The following is a 12987-nucleotide window of genomic DNA, read 5'->3' as shown; positions in this document are numbered from 1 at the left end:
ACAGAATGCATATAGATAACCTTCTTAAAAGCTCAGTAAGGAACATGTAAGTCCTATTTGGCGATTCTACTCATGGTTAACAATACACTTGGGTAGGAAGCAGTGCTGCACTGAATAGTCCTTCCCTTTGGCATGTGTACACAGAATGTAAATGTCTGGAGAGAAAGCCTTCACTTGTACAGGCGCCCAAGGTGATTTGGAACCCTTGAGGAGCGTGCTTGAATAGGACTTGATGGGAGTTGCAATGCAACACCTTTACCTGGATCCCTTGGGAAACTATGTTCCATGGCCTCTTGTTGCCATTATCTGCAGTCCCCAAAGTTCTACAAGCTGCAACACCCAGGGATACTAATGTAGCCACCACTCAACTAAGCAAAAGCTGATTCATGGTTGATACTGGGTTGAGTGGAGTAGAAGGGCCAGTGTGGATTTCTATCTGTTTGGTCCAGTGTTTCACCCTTCCTCCTCAAGGAGTTCATGATGCCATTCTTGATTCTCCTCCTGCCATCTTTGTATCTAACTTGTGAGGTAACTTTGTTTGAGAACCTAAGAGGTTCTTGCTGTATGCCTCTCATTGTTTCTGGGTCCCAAATTACCTCCTATGCTATAAGGTAGGGGAGCAACCTAAATACTATTTGGACGTATGCATGGGCGTACCCAGGAACAAATCTAGGGGGGGGGGGCAAGCCATGGTCATCCAGGTTGTGACATTTCAGCACGGAAAAAGCGAATGAAACCAAAATTTTATTATATATAATTATAGCCGTGTTTTATTACGGTAGTTATACGGTAGTTATTACAATTATTTGCTTGAATTTTTTAAAAAAATTCTATTCTAATTACATGTCTTATACTAATATCATTTTTCTTGGGTTTGAAGAAAATGTTGAGGTTTGTTTGGTGCGGCCTTTTCATAGCTGCCAAGTTTTCCCTTTTCTCGCGAGGAAGCCTATTCAGCATAAGGGAAAATCCCTTTAAAAAAGGGATAACTTGGCAGCTATGCCTTTTTACGTACCTGGACTAAACAAACCGGCAGTTGTGTGGTATAGTAATGCATATACAGTCCTGCCACCAGACTACTATACTACACAAACTCTTCACCGGGAACAAAACTGAATTCAATAACCACATCTTTTAAAGATGCAGGAAAATTAAGGAGTACTCTCACCGGAGGAGAGTATGGTAGGGTGCCCCTCTTTCCCTAAGAAAATGTTGAAGATTATGGTGTTAAGCAACCCCCAAGCTACATCTGCTCCTGGTGGTCATCTAGTCCCCCCCCCTGTAATGCAAGAACATGCACCTATCCCATATGGGGATTGGGCCTGCAAAAATTTGGCTTTATCAGCACTACTATCCTGCCAACCAATAATATGCAGCTTGCCCAAATGGGGATAGAACCTGCAACCTTGACGTTAATAGCACTACTATTCTGCCCAGAAAAGTACCTCATAGATCGAGGGGGTCCTAGTGGTCATCTAGTCCAACCCCCTGTAATGCAATAATATGCAGCTCTCCCATATGGGGATTGAACCTACAAGTTTCATAAAGAAGATTCCCATTTCTACCTAGAGATGCCAGGGACCTTCTGCATGCAAAGCAGGCTATATTCACTGTGGTACAGCTCTAAGATTAGGTTAAGTAATTAGGCCAAAGGTCATTTAGTAATCTCGACAATTTACTGGAGATTTGAAGAATATAATTTATTATTGATATAATTTTATTTATTCATTTATTTTCTATATTAAATATTTATTTTTATTATTTTTATTATTATCATTCTTACTACTACTACTATTACTACTACTGATTATTATAGAGCATTATTTACTCTTTATGCAAGGCGAGCATAAACTAGCAGCTATGAGAGTAAAATAATCAAGCAACAATAACAAAAGCAAAACAATGTAACTAGGATTAGAGTGATTTAGCTGCTGGCTAGAAAGGGACTTAGAGGGAACCTTTATGATGCAAAAACCAACAGAGGTGACCCAGCAATCCTTCCCTGTCCCAGGATGAACACTGCATCTCCGCTGCCGGCTGTTTTTGTTTTTGTTTTTGCTGCGTGGGAGCTTCCCCCCTTTTTTTGCTTCTCTAGGGAGGGGCAGCTGTACCCCCCTGCCCCGTGCTGGGTACGCCCATGGACGTATGCCCCATTTCCCCACTTTATGAAAACTGGGCAATTAAGAAGTACAGAGCCAAAGGAGGAACTGGCACCCGAGCAATGGAGCGACTGAGAGGGTAGGAGAGAAATTAGGGAGGGTGGCAGGAAAGGGGGAATAGGCTGGAGGACAAGGGAGAACCTGGAGTGCTGCAGGAGAGACAGAATGCATGTGGATAGACAAGTCAGATGCAGTATAAATTACCCTCTTAAAACTGCATGCTTTAAGGGTCCTGCCCCCCCCCCCAATTCCCATCAAATCATAGATCATATATGATCTTTAAAAAAAAATCCAGCACTGCCATGATAAAAACATTTAATCTGCCATGATAATTGTTTTTTTTAACAAGGGATCCCATCAAATCGCAGGTCACTTCTGTGTTCACATATGAGCTCTGTGATTTGTTGTTGGTTTTGATGTCATCCTAGGTTTAAAAAAAATCCATGATATGTTTTTGGAGAGACTCATACTTTCTCTCCCATCAATAACTGAAGCACATCTGAGAGAGAGTCTTCTCGGAAACTCTGATGATTTTCTGCTGGCAGACAACAACCAAAACCAAACTTCTAATAGCCATATTTGCTTAAGTAGTTACTACTAGAAGTGTGCATGCACACGAAGCTTACACCCAGAACAAACTTAGTTGGTCTCTAAGGTGCTACTCAACAATTTATTTATTTTGATGTTTTGTTCATTTTATAGATGCGTTTTAACTGCCTTGTCTTTACGTTTAAATTTGCATTTTACTGTATTTTATTATTTTATTTTATTGTGTTTGCATTTTATTGCTGTTAGCGGCTTTGATTTAATGAAACACAATAGAAATTTGGAGGAAAGGCAGAACCCAATTTAATAAATAAGCAAAAAAAAACCCCTATGGGTTAGGTTACATAGAGGCTGTGACTTGCTAATTCGTGGTTTATTGAGGAACTGATTGTGGGCCTCCCATGTGCAAAATGAATCGCATTCTCAGTTCGGTGGACAGCACCGAATTGTAACTGAGTTAACCAATAGTAGACCTGCAGCAACAACACTGAGAACAGCTAGGAAACCAAAGAATCAAACTGCGGAGTCTAAAGGGGAATAAAGGGGCATCTAGTTCAGTGTCCTGCCCCAAACTTAAGACCATTCACACACCCAATCTATGCAATCCAGACCACAATGTAGCAAAAACACAAAATGCAGCTTATTGAGCAGATGCTCCAAATGATTTCATCAAGTAGGACTAGCCACATGTATAGACTGTGGAAATAAGCACCAGAAGTGTTTTGCATGGTTCAACAGCACTTTGAAGAGGATCAAACATCCCCGACAGACATGAAAATGTTTAGAAACAGTAATCCTGAGATGACTCCATAATTGGTTGTCACAGTAGCTCTGCATTGGCCAAAGTGATCAGTCCTTATGATTCTTTCCTATCACCTTTTTCTGTTTTCTACCTTACATATTACTACTTTGGTTTGGTTCTTGTTTCTTTATTTGATAAAACTGCCACAAGCCTGCAATTACAACAATTTGGTATTTTGAGACAGTTTGTTCTACAGATTCTTTTAAAAAATATTTCAAGCCAACATCCAGCTGAAAGAATGTTGAAATGATGAAAGATCATAAACATCTGGGTTCCAATCTCCCCTCTCTGCAACAAGTTCATTGCACAAACCACTGTCTCTCTCAGCCTTCGATCAAAGTTGCTGTAATGACAATTACAGAACACTGTTTGCTGATAAAATGCATAAGGAAAGAAAGTCGCACCTGTGGATACAACCTTTATTGATAACAGGTATTGACAAGCAACCCCCACCACCACCCCCAATTGCCTGAGAAAAGAAAGTCACACCAACAAAGCCTAGGAACACTCTTTTTTGAAAGGATCAGCTCACTGCAGTGTAAACACTGCATTCCCTTAAAACTGGGCAGCGTTCGGGGTGGGGGTGGGGGGGAAGATGACCATATATAAAGGCAGAGTAAGACTTCCGAACCAATGCCATGCAAGTTTGCACTGTGCTAAACTGCAGTGTAGAAAATCCCTTGGTATCAAATGGCCTGCCACCCACAGTAACTACAGGAGAAAAAACAAACGACTTGACTCATTTCACATTTCTCTTTTCAGCAAGTCTTTTATGTATGCACTTCATGAGTCTGCATACAACAAGCATATGACAAGTGACAAGATCAATTCTTTCATGTGAGGTACTGCAACCATCTGCCTTTGAAGTTTCCTGGACAGTGGCTCAGATTTTAAATACCAGGTTACTCAAATTCCATCTCCTTCACTAGCCGCCTGCAATTCTTTTGACTACCAGGAGAAGGAACAAGAACACACACACACACACACACACACACACACTGTTCTCAATCCATATTTTTCAGGCTCTGAAAGCAACCATAATAAGTAACCATAATATATATATCTGTCACACTTACCTGTTTCTGAGAAGTGGGGCTGTGTAGGTATTATCCTGCTTGAAATCATGGAACACCCATTTGAAATAATAATGCAGTGCTTAAAAATTTGTGACAATAAAGCTTTGATAAACAATGCTTTTTATCACAGGCTCCCAGTCTCAATTAGTGCTGTTTTTTTTAGCTAAAAATGTGTCACAGCTGACTGGAGAGAGGGAGGGAGGGAGGGAGGGAGGGAGGGAGAGAGAGAGAGAGAGAGAGAGAACAAGAGAGAGAACGCCTACATATAGACTACAAGTTCCTGAGCATTTCTATTTAATTGTTTGCTTGCCCCAGACATTACTCATCTTACACATATGCATTCATGCCTGAAATAATGACAAGTCACTTTGTGCACAAGAGAAATCCGTTACACAACTCGTCATGATTACCTTACTCTCATAAATTTACTGCGAAGAAGAAAGAAATCAATATTACATAGAATGATGGATCAAGCATGAATCAATGTGGCAAGCACATAACCAAACGGACATGGCGGTAAACAAGAAAAACAACAACAACAACAACAACAACAACAACAACAACAACAGAAATAAACCACAACAGAGATTATCGCTTAACCTGTTTTGTCAGAGCTGGCATTGATGGTATTGGTAGTGATGGAAGTGAAGGTAGTCTTTGCGCTGTCCTTGGTAGTTACAGATTTCTGCTTATTTTTCATGGCTTCCAGTGCTTTGAGCTTCTTGGCATGTTTAGTGCCTTTGTAGTGGGCCGCAGCCTGGCTCTACAAAGGAGAAGAAAATGAACCATGCAATCAGGCTCATTTCTAAACTGGCATTCTCTGTATTAGTACAAATACAGACCACCTTTCAATAATGGGTACCATTCGCCATACAAAGGCAGTGAACCAAACTGCAGAATTATTTTTAGAATTGTATTTTGGAAACAGTGAGCTACTACATTCTAACACCACCAATATTATAAATATTGCACAGGGCTATCTGGCTTTCTCAACCCATATAACAAATTCCTTTCGGAATTTTGGCAAATCATTATTCTTCCTCTCTAGGGAATGGAGCAAGGAGACATCTCCCCCCCCCCCTTGCAGTTAGCTATTAACTTGAACATAGATTAAAGGGGGATTTGATTTTAAAGGCAGAAGTGGAAATGTTTCAAGCAGATACCAGGACACAAAAGGGAAATCATGCCTAACTTTGCAATGCAAAAGATAGCCTTCGACCAAACCAAGGCCTTTTTGCAAAATTCAAAATAAGTGACATTGCTTTGAAGCACAGTGCTAAAACTTGCAACATCTCCAGGTGGTGAAGCTTTTTGGTGGAGTTAGAGTGAAACTACGACTAATTTGTAGGGGACATAGTGGACGGTAATTGTCAAGGGATTAGCTTATCACATGTGGGTTTCCTTCTTGTTGATGGGATAATGTTTGCATATAGTAAAAACACCTGTACCCTGGAGGGCTCACATGTGGTAAGATAACTCCTTGAAACTCACCAAATGAAGTAGCCATGCTCGCCTACTTCATTCCAGAATTGGCATTCCAAAGTAGTCATGACTTCACCCCAACTCTGTCAATATTGGGAACATGGTGAGCAACTCTGACTTAAATCTCTTGCCCCATTGTTCAAATTATCTTGCTAGTGAAGGCCACTTGGTTGCGAAGACCACAATTCAGTTAAAATATATGTGGGTGTGTGGCTGGTATTTGGTATGAAAAAAACACCATTTGTCCCTAGCACGAGGGGGGGGAAATGGGGGGGGACCAGAATGGAGCTCTGAGGATAGGAACTGGCTGAATTTTAAATGGTTGCAATCATTATTGGTGCAAGAGATAAGGTAGGAGATTAGGTTAGGTCCCCCTCACATACCTCAATTGTGTATCTGAGTGTACCCCTTTATTTTCTCTGATACAAATGACTGGCTGCCATTCACAACTATAGGAAAATACAGAATCTTGGGACTGTTGTTATAGAAGCAAATCTTGCCTCTGTGTGACGCTGTGTGGCTAAACTTTGCTGACATGGCTCCCACTGCAACACACTTGCAGTGCACAAGCCTTCCCTTCCTTATCATGGCAGATACTTTGCCAATTCACTATCTGGGTGAAATGGTACTCTCCCCAATCTCACTCCTCTGTACATGCCTTTTCACCTTGCCCATCCAGCCCACGTTTCCCACCTGATATCCACATGTGAATGTAGTGTTTCATTAGGGTTTGCATGTGTAAAATCCAATGCATGTAGGCTCTCTGGGAGGTTGATCATGTTTTTCAGGCCTTACCCATATACGTCTGGGGAGGCTGCTTGGCCTGGTGATCTTAGAGATGGAACAGCCACATGGAGAGGTGGTGAAATATTACATTTCACCATGCATGGAAGAGCGTACAGTCTGAACTGGGTTTGTGCCATCTTTATGCAGAAGTGTGATCTAAACGCTCTGGTTTATACAATGAGATCCACATGTGCATGGATTATTCTTTCATGGGTGGAGATGATATTTCAGGGCAAACTTTGAATACAGCTTGAAAGGGGATTCTGCAGAGCTTCCCTAAGAGAATAGGCCCGTCATGTCACATGGAACACCATATCAGTGCTCACCAAGGTCATGCTGTAATCACTGAGCCTATGCTTTCTATGTTTATTCGTTTACCTAACAGCTGGAACAGTAGTTTATCTACACTACACTTGTTTATCTACAGAAACTGATCTATGATTCCGAACTGCAATGCAGCAAATCTTTATGTACAAAACCAAATGCTTAAGTAGTGACTATCATTGCTAAAGGGCAGGTCACTTAAAATTTGTGCAGCTTGACTACAGAGGACTATTCAGCTGTGCTCATAGTCAAAAGTATCAAGGATCTTTTTTTTAAGGTATTGTGGCAGGTACCCTTATTGAAAGAACACTGGACAGTGGAGATATTAATTAGAAACAACTTGAAAAAAAATAGCACAATCATGCATCTTTTACGGTTTTCAAACAACACATAACATTAAGAGACATACTGTAAGCCAAATGTAAACAGTTAAGAGGTGTTAATTGCTATTAAATTGAAAGACCAATGCTAGGTTAGGATGGCATAAATAAAATGACAGCATATCATAAACATTCACGTCATCATTGCCATGAGTTTGTTTCTGTAGTCCAACAGCGTTGGGTTTTTGTTTTAAGCTGTTCTCTAATTGGAACTAGATTTCAATACTGTCTAAATGACTCAGAATCTTATTCCATCAAAATAAAACTGTCATAATTATCTTGCCTGTGTTAATTTCCATATTATTTGATTATTTCAAGTTCTTCACAGTTATCCTTTTTACTAACGGATTATACAACACTGATTCATATCCTGAGTCCACTCTGATCCCACACCCCAACTTCGGTGAAAGGTACGCAGGCATAAAAATACATCATAATGCACTGGATTGGAATTTATCAGATTTATGTCTTCTGAAATATAAAATGAAACTGCTCTCAGCGCACAGGTAAAACTGAATAGCAAACGTCCCATGGAGTGCCTACTCTCAGATGCATTTAAATGCTTTGTGTTAAAGTTTCAGAATGTAAATCTTTAATTTCCATAGGGATATGAAGGCATTTAAGGTTGTTTCAAGATAACTAGAGTTGGCAGTTCTATGGTACTTCTATGTGGGAAAGATAGATTGTTCGACCAACAGATTTAACCAGTTTTTAAATAAAACTACACCAGAGATTCCTTCCTGAACCTTTAGAGTTGAACAGAAAAATATAATAATAATAATAATAATAATAATAATAATAATAATAATAATATCATTGTGTTTTCCTGTAAAGTAAATTATAAGAATGGAAAAAGATTGGGAAGATCGGGTGGTGGTGGACTATCCTTCGCTGGCAGTTTTTGAGCAGAGGTTGGATAGCCATCTATCATGGATGCTTTAGTTGAGATTCCTGCATTGCAGGGGATTGTACTTGATGACCCTATGGGTCCCTTTCAACTCCACAGTTCTATAATTCTATTATACTGTATTCCCCTAGGATATTTGTGCAATACACAATAGTAATATTTGGCTGAATAATTTAATTTACCAAGTTAAAATTACAAAAAAGGGAGGGAAAGAGAAAACATAAAATGTCATCTTCTTGACACAAAAGGGCTAAAATCTGACAGATGTTTTTTTGGGGGGGGGGGGAGAGAATGTAATTACTATGCCAGAATGTCGTGCAGAAAAGGAAAAATGGAGCCACAGCCTGAACCTGATGCAGAACTGTGGAAGGAGACTGAGTGACTGATTGCACCATTTTATCCAGGGTTGGAAAGAAGCGTACATACTGTGACATTCCTTAAGATAATAGTGGCAGAAAATGAAAAGTACATTGAAAAGGAATTTTAAAATCATTTATAGCAATCTTCTAGAAAGACTAGTGCTATGCAAGTGAGCAGTGCTTGCATTTATTTGGCAATCTGTAACATCTGTCACTGTGAGTTTAGAATATATTGTTTAATTTTACCTGCATCTGCGAATCCCAGGCATAATGAGGTGGTGTAAAAATCAAATTAACAAAGGAAGATTTGATGGCTTCCTGTTCCTGCACGTTGTGGGACCTCTGTCTCACCACCAGCCACACAACAACTACTACTAAGGTATCTACAATGTAGATCTATTTTCATTTTACTTATACTGGTTCAAGACTTACAACAAGTGTAAGGATTAGTTCGACAATATTGATTATCTTTTATTATTAATTCAACATACAATTTGTTTACTCTTTAATCATTTAATAAATAACTTGCACAAGAAGCCTTCAACTGAGTAATGACTGATAAGGTTTTGAAAGATCTTACCCATAGCAACATGTCTGCCTAATGCTAAAATTTCTAGAAGGAAAACTGACTTAAGAGTATTTTAAAGTGGAAAAAACCTAAGTATGAACTCCTACATGACTAAGGCATAAAACACTGTGTTGCACTGCTAAAGGTAAGAGTAAAGGACCCCTTTACAGTTAAGTCCAGTCGCGAATGACTCTGGGGTTGCAGTGCTCATCTCGCTTTACTGGCCGAGGGAGTCGGCGTACAGCTTCCAGGTCATGTGGCCAGGATGACTAAGCCGCTTCTGGCGAAGCGAGAGCAGCGCACAGAAACACCGTTTACCTTTCTGCTGGAGCAGTACCTATTTATCTATTTGCACTTTGACGTGCTTTCAAACTGCAAGGTTGGCAGGAGCTGGGACTGAACAACGGGAGCTCACCCTGTTGCAGGGATTCGAACCGCCAACCTTCCGATTGGCAAGCCCTAGGCTCAGTGGTTTAGACCACAGCGCCACCCGCGTTGCACTGCTACTAGTGGGGAAATTACATCAAAATGATATCTCAGCAATCCTCCCTTGCAATGGTGGCAAAAACTAGAGTGTCTGCTACAATTGCAAATCCCAGAAAGTTGTTTGCTTAAGTGCTCTGAAGCAGTTTGCTCTGCAAGTGTCTGCTTTGTTAATTGTGTGCAGGGGGAGTCAATTGATTTAATTAACCAAAGGCTTAGGAGAAATGTTTTTGCCTGAAGCATAAAGATATATAACGAAAGCGCCAGGGGAGTCTCCTTGGGGAGAGAATGCCACAAATGGAGGGCAAATTCCACAAAAGGGGAGCCACCACAGAAAAGGCCCATTCTCATGTTGCCAGACACAAAGAAGGGCCGAGATGATGGCTGGGGCCAAGACAACAGTCTGGGTTAAAATGGGCCACAATCTTATCAGTTACAGGGTAGCTTACAAAACAGTGGTGGTGCATGCTCAAAATTCCAGTTCTCAGACAGGGTGGTAGCTCTCTGAAAACAACTAACTCATCATGTGGAAGAAACTTAGCTGAATCATGGAACAGACTGAAGCTGAGTACATTAAGATCCCCTCAAATAGGCTAGGCTGTTCATAACCTGAGGTACCACTGTACTATCCCTACTTCTCAATGGCGGTTCCTGAGCTGGAGACCTATACATGGCTAAACAGATAAACAATGCTTGCATGCTGTATATTGGCACTGCACCATAAGAAGCAAATTACACATACACACCTTTTTTTTTAGTCAACAACTTAAACCGGGGTCCCCAAACTTACCTGGCTTCGGGCCGGTGCAACGCGGCGTGGGAGCGCACGTGCACAAGCTATTTCTGACGCACTTCCAGGTGGGAGGTGCGCCCGGAATAGCTTGTGCGCATGCGCACGGGCATCTTCCGACCCGGAAGTGCACCAGAAATGACTCTAGCACATGCGCGCAAGCTATTTCCGGCACACCTCCGACCTGGAAGTGGGTGGCGGTGGTCATTGTGGGCCGGATAAAAGAGGCCTTTGGGCCATATCCGGCCTGTGGGCCTTAGTCTGGGGACCCCTGACTTAAATGAAAGGGAAAGCAAGGATCAATTCTCACACTACTTTTAGAGCAGGCATCCCCAAACTTCGGCCCTCCAGATGTTTTGGACTACAATTCCCATCTTCCCCGACCACTGGTCCTGTTAGCTAGGGATCATGGCAGTTGTAGGCCAAAACATCTGGAGGGCCGCAGTTTGGGGATGTCTGTTTTAGAGGATAGTGATGTGCCACCTGTTCATAAGACTGGTGGCTGAAGTTGTGTTCAGATATAACAAATGGGATCTGTCTTCAAGCTAAGAGATGCAGCTAAGTGCACAGGTGCATAACTAGTTGTTGTCTTATGAGTCCAGGGAGTAAAGATACAAGAAAGGTACAAGAAACATATACTGAAACAACATTTTTTTGGAAAGACTATCAGAATTTTTTATCAGACAAAATTCTGAACCACTTTCCCTGTGAAAACCTCCCCTTTACTGCTGAACCAGAGTGACCAGCAATCTGCAAAAAGCCCGAATTGCCATTTGCTTTGATTCAACATTAAAGAGCAAGCTTTCCTGGTGAAAGAGGTGAGGCAAAAAAAAAAAGTGCTCAGAGAGGGAACTTTAAAGTGCATACCTGTGCCTAGAAAGTGTGTAGGGGGAAAGTTAAGTGTGGATAAGCCCATAGACATCTCTAGATTTTCCCCCAACTTCTGCCTTTCATTTAGTGCAAGACAGAAGCGGCAAAGCAGCAACAGAAGCCCTCCTACACACACAATTTTCATATTCAGTTATTCACACTGCAGAACCAATGTTTTACAATTTTGCAGTCATCAGCAATGAGGCTCCTACCCTGAAATTACTATATATTATGTATCCCTCATTCATTTATGGATATTCAAAATGTACTTGCCCTTTGGTATACCCAACCTCCAGACTTTTAAATTAACAGTAATTACATTTTGTTAGATGTGTTTTAATGTTAGAAATATTTGAAATTTAAAAACCTCTGCTATTTCAGAATCAAGTGCATAACTTTAATGTAGGAGGTTCTCCAATAACGAATTACTTTATGTATATTCCCCCACTGTTACAGCTCCAGAAAGCTACTCCTCTAGAAAATCAAACTGAACTGGGGGTGGAACACGGGGCCCAATTTTTTTCTCCTTCACGTAGCAACTGCAATTATCATCTGATTGGCTTATTTATTCAGCCCTCCATAATGCTACCTTTCTTTGTGACAGTGATTTCAACAAGTAAAATAGCACCTGTTTCAATGGGTGGAAAGTTTTCACATGGAGTGTTTATTAAACACTGGATAAATTGCCAATCAAATGGAAACCTCCATGATTTCAGTGGGGGAAGGAGAAACACAATTTCAACATATACAGTTCACATGGTCATCTAAACCTTTCATTTATTTATCTAGTTAAATTTCACTCTAATTTTTGAATTACACATTCTGAAACAAAAGCATTGACCTGCAAACAAGGATGTGGTTTTCTCTTTCTAGATGTGAAGTTAGATTTGTGCATATTGAACACCTGTATTAATATAAATAAAATCAATGAAAACCTCTATGTGCATGTTTGGTGGATGGGAAGTAACATCCAAACTTCAAAACTTGGAACACACACACACACACATTTCTATAGCACCCAAGAATTATGAGACATTTCTTAAAATTAAGATAAATAAAAAAATTCCTTCAGTAGCACCTTAAAGACCAACTAAGTTTATATTTTGGTATGAGCTTTCGTGTGCATGCACACTTCTTCAGATACATATTTCGTGTGCATGCACACGAAAGCTCATACCAAAATATAAACTTAGTTGGTCTTTAAGGTGCTACTGAAGGAATTTTTTTATTTTGCTTCGACTCAGACCAACACGGCTACCTACCTGTAATTAAAATTAAGATATAAAGTAAAAAGAACAATTTTCTAGAGATGATTGATACAAAGAAGAAAAACAAATAATAATAATAATAATAATAATAATAATAATAATAATAATAATAATTTTATTATTTATACCTCGCCCATCCGGCTGGGTTTCCCTAGCAACTCATTAATTCTGATTAATTTTAGTTGAA

General features: G+C 40.3%; 1 protein-coding gene and 1 long non-coding RNA gene across 13 annotated transcripts in view; one reads left to right on the top strand and one right to left on the bottom strand.

Moving 5' to 3' along the window:
- Positions 1–12987, bottom strand: part of ZNF385D (zinc finger protein 385D) — a 410947-nt gene that overhangs the window by 58171 nt on the left and 339789 nt on the right. For all 11 annotated transcript variants that reach the window (XM_060280667.1, XM_035129146.2, XM_035129150.2 and 8 more), the window contains one exon: positions 5184–5346. In XM_060280667.1, the coding sequence (XP_060136650.1) occupies positions 5184–5346 (163 nt within the window). The remainder of the gene's footprint in view (positions 1–5183; positions 5347–12987) is intronic.
- The window catches only part of LOC118091789 (uncharacterized), a 145662-nt gene that overhangs the window by 89652 nt on the left and 43023 nt on the right, over positions 1–12987 (top strand). The window lies entirely within an intron of this gene.

Source organism: Zootoca vivipara, chromosome 12, assembly GCF_963506605.1.
Source record: "Zootoca vivipara chromosome 12, rZooViv1.1, whole genome shotgun sequence".
Lineage (NCBI taxonomy): Eukaryota > Metazoa > Chordata > Lepidosauria > Squamata > Lacertidae > Zootoca > Zootoca vivipara.
Note: the sequence above shows the minus strand (reverse complement) of the source record. Positions and strands in the feature narration are given on the sequence as shown.